Source organism: Corvus hawaiiensis, chromosome 3 (assembly GCF_020740725.1).
Source record: "Corvus hawaiiensis isolate bCorHaw1 chromosome 3, bCorHaw1.pri.cur, whole genome shotgun sequence".
In the NCBI taxonomy this organism is placed as follows: Eukaryota; Metazoa; Chordata; class Aves; order Passeriformes; family Corvidae; genus Corvus; species Corvus hawaiiensis.
Genome location: NC_063215.1, coordinates 80696001 through 80716394, shown reverse-complemented (window position 1 = coordinate 80716394; position 20394 = coordinate 80696001). Strand labels below are relative to the sequence as shown.

The 20394-nt window shown below is 42.3% G+C and overlaps 2 protein-coding genes across 3 annotated transcripts in view; one reads left to right on the top strand and one right to left on the bottom strand.

The window, feature by feature from the left end:
• The window catches only part of ZNF318 (zinc finger protein 318), a 27455-nt gene extending 12054 nt beyond the window's left edge, over positions 1 to 15401 (bottom strand). For both annotated transcript variants that reach the window (XR_007202618.1, XM_048298870.1), the window contains exons 1-4: positions 14368 to 15401; positions 9233 to 9378; positions 3752 to 4385; positions 1154 to 2578 (exon numbers count right to left, since the gene is read on the bottom strand). Coding sequence is in view for 1 of the 2 variants with exons in the window: in XM_048298870.1 (XP_048154827.1) it covers positions 1154 to 2578; positions 3752 to 4385; positions 9233 to 9378; positions 14368 to 15096 (2934 nt within the window). In the remaining variant the exon portion in view is untranslated. The remainder of the gene's footprint in view (positions 1 to 1153; positions 2579 to 3751; positions 4386 to 9232; positions 9379 to 14367) is intronic.
• Positions 14885 to 20394, top strand: part of ABCC10 (ATP binding cassette subfamily C member 10) — a 21513-nt gene continuing 16003 nt past the window's right edge. The window contains exon 1 of the mRNA XM_048298871.1: positions 14885 to 14961. The gene's annotated coding sequence lies outside the window, so the exon portion shown is untranslated. The remainder of the gene's footprint in view (positions 14962 to 20394) is intronic.

The window sequence follows — 20394 nt, the reverse complement described above, 5'->3', positions numbered from 1 at the left end:
AATTATTGTACAAACCAAGGTAATTAGAAGAGGAAAACATTAACACCCATAACCTGGTGTCAGAGTCTCCAAGTAGTTTCCCTTACAATCTTCTCATTTTGTGATCTTTGTAAGAGAATTAATATAAATGTAGAGAGAAGATTGCATGTGATGTGAATGCCAATATCCTTTAGTTTGTATTTAAGAATGTCTAATACAGGTATAACCATGGTATTATTGTACAATGTAGCATGTTCAGATGGAGTCTCCCATGTTTCAGTTTGTGCCTCTTGCCTCTTGTTCTGCCACTGGACATCAGTGAAAAAAGCCATTTTATTTTCTTAACACTGTCCCTTCAGATATTTACATATCTCCACATATCTTCAGGTATTTCAATATCTAAAGCTCAGCAGAATAAAGCCAAGCTGCAGTCACCATGTGTTTTCTCTGTAAGATTTTGGATGGTCCAAAGAACTTCAACTTTGTTTTTGATTTCATCTGTTCTGCCATAGGCAATGGCATACAACTTTGAGGGTGAGGCCTTAGGATTTTAGCTTTTATATTTTTCATATCCTGTAATGCCTTAGTGTGTAACTCTAAGACTCCATATAGCCTGTTAGCTACTGTTCTCCCATTCTGGTCAGACAAAACAAATCCTCTCAAGGCCTGAACTTCAAGGACACCTTATTGTCTCAGGCCCTGAAATACACTGACAAAGTGGCTTAAGGGGAGGGGGGAGAACAAACTTGGGGTAATGACTTCATTACCTGAAATTGTAATTGGAGAATTAATCCAGATAGGCAAATGGACAAAACTTATAAAAGTATGAAAACCCGTGACCCAGTCGTCCATTTTGGGTGTAGCCTCTTTGAAGGCTTTTGACTGCCCAACATGTACCTTGAAGGCACTTCAGTAAATTGCTGCTTTTATCCTCTTAATTTTGTCTAGCGTCTGTTTTTAGGTAGCCCCATCAAGGCATCAGGGGATTTGAAATGCATTTTTCAAAAGTGTCACAGATTAATACAGACAAATCCTTAGAAATCTTTAACAAAAGTAAACTAGGTCAAACCATTTTTAAACTGGAGTAATTCAGGAAAAAAAAGGTGCACCCGAAGAGAAAAACTTTCCACCTCACCAACCACATAATCCAACACATTCTGAATACCTAACATACCTTCTGCTTTTGAGCTGCCCGATTTTTTTCATCTGACATCCTTTCTGTGGCATTTTTGAGAGCGTGTGAAGACAGACGAAGGGGTGCTTTGGAATGAGAAGGAGTGGTAGGGACTTGAACGAGCACAGAACCATCTCTTTTTACATCAGGGACATCCTTTCCCAGAGAGACTGTCTCAATCACTCGGAGATTGGGACGTGTGGGGTTCGCCGACATGGCCATAGTAAGAAGACCATGAGCTTCTGGAAGCGTAGGATTAGGCTGCTGGGCAGGAGGGTACATGGGCCATCCAGGGGCTGCATATGCCATATAGTGCCCATACGCATCGTATCCTGGAGGAGCCATTGTGGGAGGTGGATAGTTTTGGGGCATTTGAGCAGCAGTGTAGTGGGAATAGTTGGGAATTTGGTATTGGGAAACAGAAGTAGGTGTAGGTGGCAAACTAGGAGGAGTTGGTGGAATTGAAGGAATGAGAGAGACAGAAGGAAGAGGTTGGTCTGGTGCATGTGGAGGTATCTCCTGTCCCACTGGACTGCTCTTAGTATATTCTGGTTTCTGAAGAGAGGACGCATCTTTAGGCTGCTGGAAAGAGCCCGGAGGTGACGCTGAGCGCGGCTGGCCTGACTCGGGAGAACGAGTGTCACTCCGGCTGCGGCGCAGGTCCCAAGCATCCAGTCTGCGAGTGTCTGAAGAGCGGCGATCTGGAGAACGAGAGGCCAGCTTTTTGCCATGAAGGCGCTCCTGGGTACGAACAGCCAGTTTTCCAATTTCAGCAACACCAATGTCAAGCCCAATGGTTTTGAGTAAGTCATGGATTTTTGCATACTCTGCATTTGGCTCTTCTAAAGGATCCATCTTGACAGCTGGAGCAGGAGAAGGAGGTGGGCTCATTTTTTGGATTATTATCTCATTGCTACAACTCACTGGGGGCTTCTCGATGGGGAGAGATTCAATTTTGGTCTCTTCATCCTCATCACCATAAAGAAATTTCTCTTCATCCTCAATGTCAGGAAAGCTACGCCTCCTCTTCTCCTGAGCACTGACAGAATCAGCCATCATGCCCAGAATTCGGGAGAAACCACTGCCATCCTGACTGGCCCTCTCGTGAGGCAGCAGGAAGTCAGTATGGCGATCAGCGGGCTCTGCCTTGGGTTCCACCTTTTCTTTGTGACTTAAGAAGCTTCCAAACTTCTCTTCAAACGCCAAAGTGTCTTTGGGAGGTCCAGAGAGCTGGTTCCACTCATATAAACCTTCACGCAACTCCTTGTTTGCAGACTCCGCAAGAGACTCTTTGTTAAACCGTTTGAGAAAGTTTTCCACTTCAGAGGCAAAAGGAGCCATGTTGTTGCTCTGGGGCAAAGATGACTGACTAGAAAGAAGAGGAAGATCCTTGCTGGGGGCTGGACTGCTTGAAAAGCCCTCGGGCTGAAAGAGAGAAGATACTATTTACAACAAGGCCTTCTAAGGCACCATGCACCTCACAGAACAAAGGAACATGTTCATTTCTCCTTGAGTTCATAGCTGAATAAAAGTGTTAGAAGAGCCAATATACAGTTCAAAGAGAACACAGACGATAACAAACCAAGTTGCCTGTTGATTCTGGAATGTCATGTCCAACAATGAATGCTTATCTCAGAGAACACACAAAGTCACAATTATATTTCACAAATTTTTTGCAAGCGTAAGAACTGAAATTTTAAAATTGAAATCCTGTTGCATAATTTTGGATATGCTTTGAGTTTAGTCATAGTCAAATAGGATTTCAATACGTTAATTCAGGTAAAAACTACTGCATTGGGGTTATTCCCAGTCACTTTGTCAGATATTCATAATTAATGCCGTATTAAATAGCATTTCCAGTAACAGGAAATAGGAACGGGATCCTCAGTATCGGAGCACTCCTGAGATAAACATGTCACTGTCAAACCAACACTGATCAGTGCAACAGGCAAATCAAAGTGATGTCTTATAACACAAAAAGTCAATTTATCACAGTTGTCACAGCCACTTATCTGTCCATTGCTCTAATTTTGAGACTCAATTGGTATAGGTTTGGTACAAATTAAGTAGGGCTGATCCCAGCCTACAGTCCAAAGGGAAAAAAATAAGGAAATTTAAAAGACATTTTCAAACAGAGGTACTGAGAATGCATTAGGCAGCTCTCTAAGCCTATAAAGAAACAAGAAAGAGACACTGCGACAGGGGAAGAAATTCAATCAATATCCTGACTGCCTGTGGTACTACAAGAGTCAGCTTTTCTATAAAAGCTGGCCCAGATCTCTGCATCCTGGATTGAATTTCCACAAAGACATTTTATTCTGTCTCAGATTATATATATATATATATATATATATATATATATATATATGTATATATGTGTGTATATATATATATATGATTCCTGATTAAATGCCATAACCATTTAAAGTTTCTAATGCAATTCTAACTCATACAGGCCTGCAAAAAGATACCTATTCTCTTAAAGACAGGGAAGCAAAGATTTGGCTTTTCTATTTTGGAAATCAAACAAACATTCTGTATCATGAAGTAACTGTTTTGGAAAGTACAAGCACATAGACAGAAGCACAGAGACCAAACCTGAACAGCAGACTCTACTTCCATCTCTATTCGTTTCTTCAAAATAGATTTTTTGGGCATGGGTGGGATTTCTTCAGGTTTATATGTATACCGAGGCTCAGAAGTCTGTAGTGTGTTAGTCAAGCCAGGGATCACATAGCCACTGCCTGAAACATCATGATTCAAGTTTCTACTGCGCTCTTCTTCTTCTCTTTTCCTCCTTGCACGGTCAAGCTCTCGGAATTCTTCATTCGGGTATGATGGGCTCAGGCTCCTACTACGGCTGCGGCTTCGTCTGCGATAGTTTCGTGTTCCTGATGAGAAACCCTGATGCTCTCCACTCACACCATGCATCTTCTCATCCTTTTCATACCGTGGACGCTTTATTTCTCGTCCCCTCTCCTCTGCCCTCAGTGGGTAGGGGGATCTCCTCAGTTTGTCACCAACGCTGTCAGATCCACGAGGCAGCTCCTCCCGACGGCCATAGTGTGGACTGTAATCGGAACGGTGGAGGAAAACGTCTCTGTTGCGGTAGTCTTCATCATGCCTCGGAACGAAGGGACTTGAAGGCTGATCTTCATGCGCGGGGTATCTCTCAAGGCCTCGAGGACATGTGAGGCCTCTAGTGAATATTGGACCATCAGCCATATCATCCCTGTGTAAGAGAAACACAGAATAAATACAAGTACTTGAATCAGAGTAAGTCTTACTCCTACTTAGGGGTAAGAAATTTCCAAATCAGTTTCAAAACTCCCTCACTAAATAGAACCAACATTTTATTTACTTAAAAGGCAGGGTAGAGAGGGAGACTTATTTTTAATGGTACTGTACATCCCTCCTAGGAAGTTACCCTCAAACACAGCGATGTGAACAATTCAACTTATACTGAAGAATAAGAGCCTTGAAAAATTGATAGGATGGATTCATTGCTGTGAATGTGAGAGACTACATGTTTTAAAAAAAACCTTACTATCATATTTCAGACAACAATCCCCTTCCTTGCCTCTCCCAGCAAGATGCCAAGATCAGATTTCGTATGAATTATTCAAAGTGTTATTCAGTTTCACACTGGCAAATGCAACCAGATCCTCTTTTTATCTTCAGTTGTGGACAAGGACCACAAATTCTAACAACACTTTCTTTTGCAACGGATATGTAGACAGCACTGTCGCTAATCACATTAACGCCATACCCAAAAAGAAGCAAAGTTTCTGATACCTATAAACCAGGGAGATCAAGTGCAATGGTATTGTTCCTCTGCGCCAGCCCCTGCATTATTACACGCAGTGGATGCGCAACTCTCTCAGTGTCAGAATAACCAGCTTCTTCTCTTGAGTATCTTCTTTTGGACCAATTCCTACACACACCTCCAATTAGGAGTACTGTTTTAACTAAGGCCTTTTCCTCCATGCCTAAAAACCATTCTGGGACTTTTCTTTAGATAAGGCAGAAACAAATCAAACCACTTTAAAAGTTACCAGCTGCTGGTTTTACTCATTGATATTTCAAAATCTATCAAGATCGTCCAAGAAAGAAAATGTGCTCCTTAAGTGAAATCAATGAGAGAGAAAACTCTTTCCTGAGTGAATCAATTTGAGATAAACTACATTTAATGGCCTGAATCCTCAAAAATTACCTCCTCCTCCTCAAAAAGGTCCCTCCATAGATTTGAGAAGGGACAAATCAAGTCACGACAGAAGACATCTTCAAAAAATCTGCAAATAAATTACAGCCCCAGTTTTTCACATCAGACTAAAGAGTAACAGAGATGCACAGACAAGGTCTTTTTCTTGAGTATTTTCATAGTTCACATATGCATATTTAAGAACAAAACCAACACAAAACTTCACTTTACCTTGCATCATTGCTAAGCATTTAGTACTTTATCAGTCCAACACATCTCACAGAGCAAATCTGGCATGCACCTGTATCCATTGTATTACACGGTATCTTTCCAGTTTTCAGCAAACTACGCATATCCACCTCCTCCAAAGGCACAAAAATATCTAAAAATAGCTAAGTTAAATTTCATAAATAAATGTTGTTGTCACAACCTACATAAAGGTATGTCTGCTCCCAGTGTCACATCTTCTGAGAGCCTGCTAAACCTGAACAAGCTGCATGAACAAACCTTATGGAGTAACAGATGTGTTTCACCATATACCTTTGGCTGACTTTTGTGCAAATAAAATTATTTAGATGCATGTCTAGCAGCTGTCACCTACAATTCAAACACTCTGACTGCAGTGACAAAGCAGAGGAATTTTTAATCATACTTCAGAAAGAAAGGAGCAGCAAACCTACTGTATTTACAACCAGAAAGACATTCCAAATACACTCTGAACAGCTAAGATGCAAATTTAAAACCTGAAGATTAAATATTGGTGTGAGAAAAATGATTACTTGCCTTACAGGATTCTTTGAAACATGTTTTCTGTGCATACAGTCCAATAGAGATATGTCTCTCTTAATTGGTTTGGATGCTTTCAGCCAGTAATGTCCACTACTGGCTACTGCATCCCTGAGAGAGAACACAAGGTGGTACCACTGTGACCATCCCAATTCCTTCACCAACAGATAATCCATTAATCACAGGAATTTGCAGTTTCAAAGACAGAAAACAGACCACAGGCTACACACATGATGCCTCAGAGACCTACAACTAGTATAAGGTAATTTACTTTTTGGCATATTTATTCACATACAGAGAAAGAGAAATAAATAGTGGTATTCTGCTGAGAGCAACCAACAGAACTCCACTTTAATACACCGTCTTTGAAGAGGGAGTCAGATGAGCTGTTCATATTCAAGCCAACTGTTACTCTTGATATTATGCCAAAAATGCTATTTCAGAACACAGCTTAACGCAGACCAAGTCTCTGCAGTGATATGGTCTATCTTTTGTATTAACCTCAGATGAAAGAATTGGTGGGATGCTCTCTATAGTTCATGCCAGATAGTAGTAGAATGTCTTAAAAATACTGAGAGCTGGAGAGATGGAAGACAGGGAGAGGGAAAAGATTTATTTTTCACTTTGACAGATTGAGATTCTGGAAGACAAAAACATACTTATTGGTCAAAGTAGGAGACTGAAGCTGCTTAGGTGACCTTGAAGACACAGTCCAGCAGCATTCAGTATGCCTACATGTGCAGGAGACCAGCTGCCCTAGAAACTTGGGGCAAGCTCTTACAGATGTTTTGGGATGGACCTGCATGTGAACACGAACCCTGAGAAACCCTCCTTGGGCATCCTGAAAACCCACTGCTGCAGGAGACTCTAAAAGCCTCCCTGACTTCCATCCTTCGGTATTTTATTTCCTTTACAGGCTAATGAACCTCTCTACCATCCCAAGGCCCTACAAATTACAGAGAATAATGTGTCAAAGCGATTGCTTGAAATACAGAAGTAGTTAGCAAAAAGAGCAGAGAATAACTAAATTCAGAATTATTTGCTCCAATTACTTCAGGATTTGAAGAGACATCTTCAGGAAACACTTTTTTCTTTTGCCTTTTTTTTTTTTTTAATTAGAATGAGAACATACCACATGCCAAATAAAAATGTGATATGACCAGTAACAGAGATAGAAATAAGAGAGAGAGAACAGAGACAGAAATAAAGTCAGTGTCCTGGTACCAGGGCAGCCTCTCAGAGAGGAGGAAAAAAATACATGATGAAAAGTACTTGATAAATAATGTCCTTAACCAAATACCAAGTGTCTTTTGAAAACAACCAAAATGGCTGGCAGTGAAGAAATTTAGAATTCAGAAGTGGTACCTGGATGATTTAGGAAAAGCTGACAGGTGACTTGGTCGTCACATACTTTAAGCTTCTGGACAATGGGCATCACTCAGAAAAGTGCAGCCAGCACAGATTAGACAAAAAAAAAAAAAGAGTAAATGTAACAACATGAAGTTCTTGCATACTTACACTACAAGTACAGAGGAAGTCACTTAAAGATTAAAGTCTACATGGTCTCACTTTATCTCCTTCTCATTCTAACTCATCTGTCACTTTTAAACCTCCTCTGGAGTCTATTCTTACCATTCTTTTTCGCATCTATGGGTTCTGTAACAGAGAAGTCAACTTTTGTGATTTCTCACTCTTATGTCAGATAAACTCCACTATACCTGATGTTACTTCTAACCATGCATCAGCACCACAGAACAGGTAAAATCTAAAATCTCACCTGAGAAAATGAAGCAATGGGACAGACACCATCACTCCCTGCCCTCAAATGTTCCTAACTTGCCAAAGAAGTGCCAGTTCTCATACATACCACTTCCTTCTCCTTCCAACCACTCTACTCTCCCTGAGCATATGCACTCATTTCACTCAGAAGATTGCAGACTGCATAGGGGATTTACAAATCAAACACTAATGCCAGGAGAACTGAGGTAAAGGCATAAAAGTGACAGTACCGAAAACCAAACTCTCATTGTACACCTGCTGAAACTTAACTTTACATCTGAGAAAGACAGGAAATTCATTTATTCTGCTCACTTCCCTTTCTCTCTCTTTTTTTTCTTCTTCTTTTTTTTTTTTTTAACAGTTGATGATATTTGCATCAAAAATGGAAGTGGTAGTGCTTTTTTTGTGCTGGATGCTTATCCCTGACCTGAAAGTGCAACTGTGTGCTTCGGGGCACAAGCTATGCCATCTTTAACTTTGAAATTCAAGACAAAGAGAATTATTTGCACAGTTTTCTGATTTTTTTTCTTTTGCCAGATTATACTGGTTCTCCTACTGAAGGCAAAGATTTCCAAATTGTATCTACTAATATTTACACTTCACTGTCCACAGCAGTATTTTTAACACGAAAGAATTCTCTCCATTAACTGTTTCTCTCTAGTTTCAATCAAGGCATCCTAAGAATTCTAACACTTCTTTTATAATGTATGAGACTGTCTGACTATATTCTCTTCTGCAAAGGTTTTTAAAGTCAAAATAATAATCTTCTTCAAGCTGCTCTAGAGTTTTCTTCTAGACTAGTCTCAAAAACCAGGAAAGTAGACAATTTCTCTCAATAAATGAGAAAGTCGAAGCTTTACACTATCCTTACACTAAACTACCTTCCTTTCAGTAAGGACTAGGTAGGTTCATAGGAAACAGAAGGTGGCTGAAATAGTGAAATGTCAAATGAAGTGTCTCCATGTGACATCCCACCCTTAAGGGGAAGGAAGCACCAGAGGGTTTGACATCACACTCCCTCCTGCAATATATGCTGTGCATGCTTAATTTATATGGGGTTTAGAAGCAGCTGACAAAAATTAGAGAAGAAATACCTGTTCAGAGTTATACAGGCAGAAACTTTTGCTCAAGAATTCCCTGCACCACAGCCTGCGAGAGGCTGGGGGGAATATTGCCGGGAAGCATCACTACATGCCTACCCTCACTCCCTAGGCATTCAGTGGGCTAATGAGATGTTTGGTCTCATGCAGCAGAGCCATTCCCATTCCCACACTGTTTCACCCACGTGAATCCCCACGTGCAGAGGACCGTACCTGTCACTCAGGTTATCAGCTGGTGAGCTCAGTCTATCAGGCAGCCTCCTTCGCTCTGGCGTGCCAATGCAATACCGGTCATTACCAACAGTGATCCGCAAGCTGTGTTCCAGTGAAGACTCGGAGCGCAGACTCGGTGAACGCCTCTGTAAATTGAAGAAAGAGTGCAAGCCCATCAATCGGGATTTTAATCTCAGCTACAGAAAGGAAAGTGATTCTGCTCTGCTTAATAAGTGCGACTTGTGGGGGATGGACCAATTCAAAAATCAAACCAGAAGAACAACTGCTCCAAATACTTCAATTCTACTTAGTTACTAAAAAAAGGGGAAGGTATTGACTGCATTTAGCTTCTCATCCCAGGTGCTAATAACATGCTCTATATTTAAATTATCTAAAAATTTTCAACTCAAAAATACATTTCATAAAGCACCATTTTGGAAGATGTAAAACCAAAGAGAAAGTCACAAAATCTCAAATTTGCTGCTGTCCTCCTTTCTTTGCAGAGAAGAAGCAGCTAAATAAACACTGCATAAAAAACAGTGCCAGAAATTTCTTAATAAAGTGTCTGGATTTCTGGCCCTTTACAACTTCAGTAACAACATGAACCAAAGTATAAACCAGCGTAAACAAAGATTTTTCTAGCAGTGATGTTTTTAGCAGTTTTCCTCACCTCATGCTGCTTTCAGCAGATAAGCACAACATAATACTAAAAACATCAATGACACTCGAAAGACCTTCTATAGTAGAATTCCCATTACCATTATTTATTACTTGTAGAGATAAACCAGAGTAAACTAAATACATTTGCCTCTGAAAAATCTATAGCAGAGAAGACTTGAGCTCATTGCCTCTGCACAGACCTTCCTTTGTACACATACACAGTGCACAAAACATCAGTGGTAAGTTACACTTAACTAGTTACACCTCACATTATTCTGAAATACAGCACTGGAATACAGGAATGATCAGAGTTACGAGGAGTTCCATAAAAAACAGATGAGACGTCTAAAGACAGACATACTTGATTTGCTTTTTTAAATCAACACAATTTAGATTCTGCTTAACAGGAAGCAGTGAACCAGCTTCAGTTCTGCCAAACCAGCCATGCATTGCACACCACTTTTACTGCTGAAAATTGCAGTAGCAAGCAGCACGTGCACTGAATTGTCTGCACCCACTCTGGGAACATGCAGCAGATTCAGCTCAGTCCTCCAAGAGACCAAAAGAACAGTACATAATCTCCAACAGAAAGCAAAAGAATTCCCTCACAGGTTTACCTAACGAAGTTCACTTGCAGTACAAATCTGTACTAAAATCCACTGTACATATAGCTTTATTCTATGATAACATATTAGTGATTTCTGTTTTGCTCCATTAAGCTGAATCCCAGCATTTAACAGAACGCACTTTAATTACTTTCTAAGACCAACTGTCTTGTCCAGCACAATATGATCCTGCAACAGCCTGGCTGAGATACAACATATTCAAGGTACATGTGTCTCATACAAACACATTCTGAAGGCTCACTAGTGCCCAAGGTAACACTGGATTTTGAGGGCTGCCTCAAGAAATTACTATCTTCAAGGCCATCTTCTTGCCATCAAGACTGTGGGCATATAGATGACAATCACCTCCACTGAAGTCAGAGAAGTGATGATTACATCTCAGAACAAACTCCGGGCAAAGGAAAGAAATAGTTTACATTAAGAACGTTTGGATTGCCTATGACTGACCTATACAGATTGCCCAGAGACAGCAGTTAGGGCAGTAAATATTTGAACTTCATGATTTCTGAACTTTTTTCTTCTTAAACTGGAGAAATTCCAGTTTTAAAAGGTTTTTGTATTTGGAGCACTGAACACCACCACTAGTCATACCTACGTGTGCACTGCACTGCATTTTTCTCCCTTCCTGTTCTGTCACCTAAACCACAGTTACCACTGCCATATTACTGAACAGGTTGCATACCTGCTTGTCATTTCTCCATTCTCTGTTGACCCCACATGCTCCAGTCCTCTAATCAGCCAATTTTCTTACAAGAAAGCAAAGAAGCTAAAACAAAACCTTTAAAAAGAACAAGCACGCAGGTCAGCAGGGATAAATAAAAGCAGCACGTGTCAGCCTTGCAAGAACAAATGAAAGTCTGCCAAAATCTCTCACTGTAAAGCCCTGATCCTCTCCTCCATTACATTTCTCAGTACTCACCCCAAACTTTTGCTGTCCCTACACATTCTTCCAATCACCACAGAGTTTTCCTCAGCTATTAAGAAACTAACACCATACCTACTTACAACATCCAGTACGTGGCTCCACCACCAGCATCCCAGTTATGCACAACAAAATGAGCAACAATGCTGTTACCTGGAACTGCATGTACTCCATCTCACAAACAATATTAAAAAAAAAAACACAAAAAAATCACAAAAAACCCCAATCAAACAAAACAAACAAGAAAACCCTCCTAGAATCAAGAAAATGCAGTAAGAAATCTCTAAGGCTGCTCCTTTCATAGTCCAATTCATATGAAGGATAGGGACAATAACCTGGAGCTTGTACTCAAACATTTTCTCCATTTCAACCCCATGCCTTTATCTCATCAGTGTCTTCATCCTACATACTGTATCTCCCACCCTTATGCATATATTCCCCTGTTCCAAGGCCTCTTTCCTTGTTGCAACTTAAATTCCTCTTCCTCAGGCTTCTAAGTTCATGTTCTTTCAGAGACAGCTCCAAAATCCCACTTACTAACATATTTGTGTAACTCTCCACATCTGCACATTTTGTATTCTCAGACTTCTGAAGAGAGAGGATCTTAAGTCATAAAGCCCTAAAAAATTTATTAAAACTTTACCCTAACCAGTCATGACAACCCAACATATCTGCTGTCTGCTTTGTTTCCATCACATTTAGTCTGACTCTTTGGAAAACACCAGCATAATCCCAGCTTTTATCTTTCTCTAATTAATGCCACTTTTGTAAACAGTACTTTTAAAAAGTTAAAATAAACCTATATATGTATTTTATGCTTTGTAACATCGCTTTTGAAGAAGTAGTGTCAGTTGTCAAACACCTGTTGGGGAACAAAAGCTTCCATGGAAAAAATGTGGATGTTACACTCTAAGATTACTTACACTGGGCTTTAGCAAACGCAAGAGTCAGCACAATATAGGTTGAAGAGCTCTATTTAATTGTCTCAAGATCTCTCTTATTGTGACAATTGCTTCCTACAGAAGGGCTTTCCTTAAATGCAGTAATCCTGTAAATAAACAAAAAATCCATTTGGCTCATCAGTTCAGCATTAGCTAGCCTGCTAACACCTAATTTCTAGGAGTAATAGTTTTTCAATCCTTCTCTGATGTTAGAACAGGCAAGAAGAACATCATTAATCTCTAACAATTTGCTGAGATGACTGATTTAACTTGAGCCAGGAGGGTGCAAAATAACACTAGAAGAACGGTGTTCATCAACAATAATGTTCGTGTAAAGTGGATGTTTTTGGTGGCCTTCCCCCCCCATCAAAGGGAGAATGGGAGGCTTCAAGTCAAAACTTCTAGACCAAATTTCCCCAAGTCTGAAACACCAACACAGTTAGCACTGAAAGTTTTGTTACAGTCAGCACAGGTTCACAGCCTATTATGGATGCAGTGAAATGGGAGACAGTGATGGTGAAGTCAGTTTAAGAAAGTTCTGTCCTGGACCCCAGGTTGCCACCCATCAGTTGTGAACATGCAACTGTCCATCAAGCCACAACACACACTGACACGAACCAGATAGAAAAACACTCCCTTTTAAAAAACTACTTATTTTCAACATGGATGTTACTAGTAATGCAATTTGCAAGGGCACCATACAGGAAACTTAATAGGATGGAGATAAGGGTGAAATACCACATAAAAACAAATGGCCAGAGGCAAGTTTCTTAGCCTGTCTTGGCTTAACTGTCAAAGACAACATTACCTTCCTGCGTCTCCAGGACAGCTCACCTTTCAAAAAGAAGTAACACCAATACCTAAATTTTAATGCCACTACAATCACCTGTGACCTCTTCTATGGCTGCAGCTCCAAAGAAATCCGGTAAGAACCTGTATCACCATGAAAAAGAGACCCCCATTTTCTCTTAGGGGGTCCCATCAGGCAATGAATCATAACATACTTTTGTTGAACTTCCAGCTACAGCCCGCCCTGCAACTCACAAATCCAAGCCTGAGCACACGGGAGAGGGCAGAATATACTGCAAAGCAAGAGCAAAAGGCAAGTATACCATTCTTTCCAGCTGTATGTGTGCTGGATTGAGTGACCATGCAACCACTGCCTAGAATACCCCAGTACGAAAATCTCTTTTTTTCACGGTAATACAAACGCACAATGAACTTATTACATACCACAGCTTAGAGTCACCAGACAAAACAATCACTGCACCAAGGAGCAACAAGAGAAAACCTAAGTGAGCGGATGCCACTCACGCAAAAAAAAGTTCACACTTCGATTTAGTACGAAGGTATCTGCATCCAAGGTGCCATCCACTTCAGATGCCAAAACAGAGCTTTACATGCCCAAATCAGATTTTGCCAAGATCTTGCCAGATCCAGAGTGAGAAGACTGGAACACCCTGTGCACAGCCCCAACTACAAAGCAGTGCGTATCAAATACCTCTTAAAGATATAAATCAGTAACAGTCCTCTTTGTATGCTCGCCGTGACAGCAGGAAGAATTCAAAGTACTCACTCAACATGCTATCAAAAAAGTTATATTCTCCTAAGTTAAATTATATTTATGCACTAACATAACCCAATGTGTTAAATGGAGGAAAATGACTAGTTACATCCTCTGCCTTAGCAAAAGACAGCATCATCTTTGAACCTTCTCTAAAATGGCTCTAGACGGTAAGAAAAATAAAAATGCAATGGAAACTAGTGGGAAAATACTACTTAAAATGGAAATCAATGATTTTTTTTTTCCCCATTTGGCTCTCTAAGGAATAGGGGGGACATTGCAGCTCTCCCTCCGCACAGGGAGAGCCCGGGGCCGGTGTAATTTTGCAAGGACCTCGCCGCGCCAAGTCTGGGGCTCTGACAGCCCCCCGGGAGAGGGGGCAGGACCCGCACCGAGACCCCCCGGCGCACGGCAGTATTTACCCGGCTGCTGCCGCCGTCTCCGTGCTCGCTGCCCCGGCGGCCCCGGGGCCCGCCAAGCCCCGCTCCTCCCGGCGGCGATGGCAACCTCCGGCTGCGGTGCGGCGACGGGGACCGGCGGCAGGGCCCGCGGTGGCCCGACGGGGAGCGGTGGCGGCGAAGCGGCGGCGGACGGGGCGAAGCGGAGCGCGGCGGCGAGGCGGCAGCGCAAGCGGCGGCGGGCATCGGCGGGGGAGGCCGGCCGTGGCCTGGCCCCGGCCCCGATGTGCTGAAGCGGGAGGCGCGAGACGCCGACGAGCCGCCCTCCTTCAGCCGGTGGGAGGAGGACGAGGACGAGGGGCCGGAGCGGCCGCTGATGGAGCGGTACATGATGGCGCCGGCGGCCCGGGGGTCCCGCGGCGCCTCCGGACCGGCCCCCCCCACCTCCACCGGCGTGCGCGCTCCCGGCCGCCCTGCGCGCTCCCGAGCCGGGCGGGGGAGGCGGGATTCCGGGCGGGGAGGCGGTGCCTGGGGACGCCCGTACAAAATGGCGGCCGCGGGGGCCCCGTCACGTGTGGTGTGGTGGCAGCGGGGGCTGCTGCCGCGTTCGACTGTGCGGTGCGTCTTTGCCTCCCTCCGCGCTTCGGTCCCCGGCGGCCGTGACAGGGGCACGCTTGGCTTTGATGGCTTTTTGTTATTTGGGTTCTTTTGTTGTTGTTGTTTGCTTGCTTGTGTTGTTTTTTGTTCCCCCATACACACACATGCACTGTGCTGTGGAGCTGGTCGGTACGGGTGTTGTCCTCAAGCAGAAGTGTGTTCGAAAGCGATCCTTGCCTGATCGATCAGACGGTGCTGAGGCTGAGCCTCCAGCGCAGAAAATTCCTGAACCGATTTCTCTTGGCTGCCGGGAGCAGGGATGACAGGGTAGGAAATGGCTTCCCGCCTCCTCCCTCTCCTCACCTGACCACCTGCTGCCGACCGCGCTTAGTGCGGGGGAGTGGCTGTGACAGCTTCGGTTCCCGTGCGACGGCTGCAGAAGCGTTTCTCTTACTTGGTGCTGGGGACTGTCTCCGGAGAAGAGGAGGGTTTCCAATTAACTAAGACAGGCTAGCGGTCAAAAGAAATGAAAGCAGAGAAATTAAGGTTCTCATAAAACTCTTCAGCTTCGTTTCCAAAATCTACAAGCTTTTATATCTTGATTTGTAATTTACTTTTAGCTGGATGACATGTGAGGGCCTGTATTTGAAGAGCCAGTCGATTTTTGGATGAAATTTTGCCTGTGTGTTTGGGAATGTATTTGCTCAAACATACACACCATTTTGAAGTGTACCACTTAAGAGTAGTGGCAACAAAGAGCAGCAGGATGGTGATCTGTCTGATAACAAGATAATCATGCTGGGAGTAGTGTAGTACAACTGTATTAAGACCAAGCCGCTCTGAGGTTTTCTGAATGAGTGCATCACCACCCAGGCTCAGGAAATGCACTCAATCATCAAAATAAGCATGAGCGATATAAAGACTTATTTTCTGTTACCATTGTCCTCACCTTTCTGTCCTCTGGCTTGCAGTGTTTATCAGCGACCCTAATTCAGTTGTAGGTATTCCTGGGATAAGAATTGCATCTTTGAGGATGCCCAGCAGACTGTGGATCTGCTTCTAGCAGGAGCAATGGATGCTTAATCTGTTCCAATTAAGTACCCTAAGCAGCAGGCTCAGCAACACTCAGAGAAGCAAAACACTTCGAGATAACCACAAAATTGATATGTATGTAGTAGTTTTCCCTCTAGTTTTTCATTGTAGATCACATTCAAGTAATTTATCACTACAAGGAATATACTGTTATCCCAAATGTGTTCTGTTTCTTTATTCAAGGAAGAACACGTTTTCATGCGTTAATGTCAGGTGCCTGCATCGTACTCAGCTTCACCAACTGAAGTAAATAAAAATATCTGAGTGTAATAAAGAGAGTGAGAAAAATGGCTTGTTTGGTTTTGGACATCTCTTCCATGCTGTTGCTTTCTTTGCATCAGTTTTAAGCTATAATTTGGCTTCAAAACACAAGTGAAAAGCCACAAACCCAAGAAACGCAGCAAAACATTTTTAAAATCAGTTTTCTATAATAGTTATACATCTAATACCTAAAAACTTTGCAAAATGTCAGAAAAGGAATTTTTTTTTCTAACTTGTTTGCCTTATGTCCAAAGGAGGCCTAGAGGAGGTGTTCTGGTGGGTTTTGGTCATAGATTTTGGTGGCATTTGGAAGGTGAAAGAATCCAGATAATAAAAACTGAAGAGAAAGTTCATTAAAATGTCTTATCGGCACACCAATAAGAAAACTTCTCATGGAAGAAATTATAAAAAGAAAGCAAATACCCTATGTGTTGTGATGTCAAAAGAGTTCATAAGAGAAAAATTCCATTTGTTGGAGACTGACCAGTGCTCATTAGCATTTTGTAGCACCCTGTCATCTTACTGAGCATTGCTTTACGATTTATAATTGGAATTTATAAACTCATTTTCAACTAGATGTAGTGTCATCGTTTAACCACATGACTTACTAAGTTAAGTTTTTAAAGGGACCGGGCATCCATAGTGGGATCCAGTTAAATTATTCCTAAAATTGGTACTGAAATCTGGGCCCAGTGGTGCAGACCAAATTGAGAGTTTTCACATCTTTGGAAGAGGAAGCACTACAGTTTGTCTCAGGGATTGAAAAGGTCAGGCAAGGTCCCTTACCTGCTTTGCAGAGGTTTTTGTAACATCCCTGCAGCTGGTGCTCTAGATTCTCACTGGATGACAGAGGTGCCAGTCAGTCTGTTTTGCTAGAAGTTCAGCTTCTAAACTCCTCTTTGAAATTCCAAGGCTCATAGTTGAACTCGCAATTAGCTACTGCTTGGAGAGGCTGTAGCTAATTGGATGCTGAGGGCAATGTTGGGGTAATAAGGTGTCTGTGAATTCTCATCAGGCCCCAAATAAGAAAAGGGAGCAAATGACATTCAGAAAGAACAGAATAAGAAAGGTTAGCAATAGCTTTGTATAAACAAGTAAACAGAAATCAGAATTGAATTAATTCAGGTTGGACCATCAGGTTAAGAAGCAGAACAGAGAAAAATGTAATACCTTAATTATAATTTTTTACCTTGTCTGAGTCAAGACTAGATCCAGGGGCATGAGACAACCACCTAATGTTGAATGGCTAGGCTATGAGTAACACCAAAGACAGTTTCTGTGTTTTTATGGCAGAATTGGTGTTCTCATGAGGAGATGTGGTAGAAGATACTCCTGTCTCCTGAACTTGGCATTAATTTTTTCCCTGGAAAACAGCTCACAATATCTATCTTCTGTCTTCAGGTCCAGGCAAAGCAGCCTGTTCATGAAAAATTTTGGACTGAGCCAAGTAATCAAACCTTCCTTGGCTGTGTCGTCATGGAATTTGAGGATGGTTCAGCTGATAGCAGAGTCCTGGCTGGGAGCACAGAAAACACATCCAAACAGACAATTGCTTTCAGAGATTTTACATCTATAATTACAAGGTTGATAATTCTGAATTTAAGGCTTGTCTAGGCTGGCTTCTGTTTCAGCTCAATATTTACTTTTTGCTGGGAAGTGGAATGGGCATGCAGCCTGCACTGATTCCCTGAGTCCTGGGGTTGGTATTAAGTAATCTGTTACAAAACAAACTCATCAGAGAAGGAGAGGGCAGTCTCCCTTTGCCAGACAGCGCTTCCTCGCTGGGGATTTTTCAATATAGAGGACTAACAGGCTCTGGATAGAAGACAGCGAATAAAATCTGGCCTGCATGGCCAGTGGGGGTGGATTAAATTAAACCCAATGTTGGTGGGGTTTTTTTTAAATTTTGAATGCTCTGACTTTTTTGTAATTGCCAGGTGTATGATTATTTATAGTGTGCAAGGTACTTTGTAAGCAATATAGCCACCAGCCTCTACTCCATGTGCTGCACATCTTAAATCAGTCAAATACATAGCAGTAAGTGGCATTCAGGAGCAGGGGAAATAGCCAAAAGGAAGCGGAAAATGAGGAGTTCATTTCAATGAACTTCAATTCTTGCTGTGATGCTATTTAAATGCACTTATGCAGAACAGGCAAAGTGATTTCAGATTAGTTAGGGTGGATTGGTATTTTCCTGGAGTTCCTTTTTTAATACCCTTTGTGCTTGTTTTCCCATATGAGTGTAGGCAATGCTGTCCGGACCAAAAAGGAACCTGTGGCATCTGAAAGTTGTCCATCTTTCAGCTGAAGTGATAAAGTTCATGGCTTTGAACCTGAAGAAGTTAGGAGAGATGAGTAAGCAGGATGAAATGATGAGCAGCATGTGAAAAAAGAGAATGCTAAAATACAGTGTGGCTGAATGGAAAAGCTCTGAGAGTGATTAGCTCCAGAGAGAAAGGTTGTCCTTTGTTGATATCCGAGAACAACTCTGCTATCTTATTAAGACATGCGAAGTGGTTGTTTGGTTGGGGTTATGGGTATATTGGGGGGGGGGTGTTTGGTTTTGGACGTTTTTTAGTTGTTTGGGTTTCTTTGTTTGTTTTCATTTGGAAATAAATAGGACATCAGAGCCATGAAATCTGAAATCAGCTTCATTTGTGTGCTGCTGAGTGCTTCAACCTCACACAACTCCTACTTGCTGTTTTGAGAGTTTGCTGCTTTCACACCATTTTCTTTGAAGGGAAGCTTCCCTGAGCAGAGAGGGCATAAAACTTACTCTCAAGGCCTCTTCCAGAAAGTTTAGTCTGGAAACCTTTGGACGACCTGTGGGGGAAAAGAGTAGACTGGCCGAATACACACCGTGTACAGTATGAGTAGCTTGGTCATGAAAAGGCAACCTTGCAGCTCTGACACACAAACTGAGATTGCTTTGCAGTGAGAAAAGATTATTAAACAAGGAGGGGAGGGGGAGAGAGAGAGAGAGACTTGCAGAAAATGCACTCTTCCCTCCTGCCCCTTTCAAGGAAACTGAGTAGAGAGTAGTGTGGCCACTGAGCTCTTGCTCTTATCTCTGCTGTTCCACACTCTCTTAGCCAGATTGCTCTGCTTTCTCAGGAATGTCACTGATATTTTCTTTCTTCAGCACCCCACTGATAACACCCATAAGCTCAGAGAATGCTTTTTGTATCTCTGGTGAGCTGCATGTTGAAAGTAAAGTTTTTTACCTGTGATGAGTTATTTACAGGGATATGCTTATTTTCCCTGGCAAGAGAGTACTGAGGGAGGGTTTGGGACAGTTGAAGCATTCAGAACATCTGCTGTAAAAATCACCAGTAGTAGCTAAAATTGCCAGGTAGCGTTGGTGATATTTACAGCATTCCTCTGTTACTGTATAATAGTTCAGAGCAGATGGGGCTGGCTGTCCTCTCCGGTTTGTTTTCTCTCATCTGGAAAGCTGTGCATTTACTGCCCCTACCCCAATGCAACATACTCTTATAGTAAAGAATGAGTGTCACATTTGGGGGTGCTGCTTGCATGTGTGTGTTCATGCTCCAGACAAACATAGTCACTGAACACAGCACTGAAACAGAGAGGATTTGTTTACCCTGTGTTACTCAGATGACTGTGTTAGATTAACATCATGATCTCTCACTGCACCAGGAGAGCTCTGCCACTGTGACTAGGCTGATGTGTTATTGGCAAGGTGCTCTTACAGTAATGTCATTTTCATCTTGTAGTACTGTCTCCAAGCAAAGAATGTTGTACCTGTAGAAGTACATTTATACTTGTAGAAGCACTGCCTGGGCTATACCTGTTGGTGCTGATGTTTGGATAACACAGTGGTCCATAACTATTCCTGTGCTGTTTGACACGGTGACACTGCAAGTCTGTGATGTGCATCTGGTGTCAGTCAGTGTACAAACAGTTCGGATGCTGTGAGCCAGATATCACAGAAGGAGGGGAGGGATAAGATCACCAGGAAGGAACTAGAGGAATTTTGGGGAACATCACAGTTGTTCACGGCTGGTTTTTAGTTCGGGTAATTTGTATTTTTTAACCAGAACGCAGAAGTCTGAGCGCGCTGTGCGTGCTGCCCTGGCC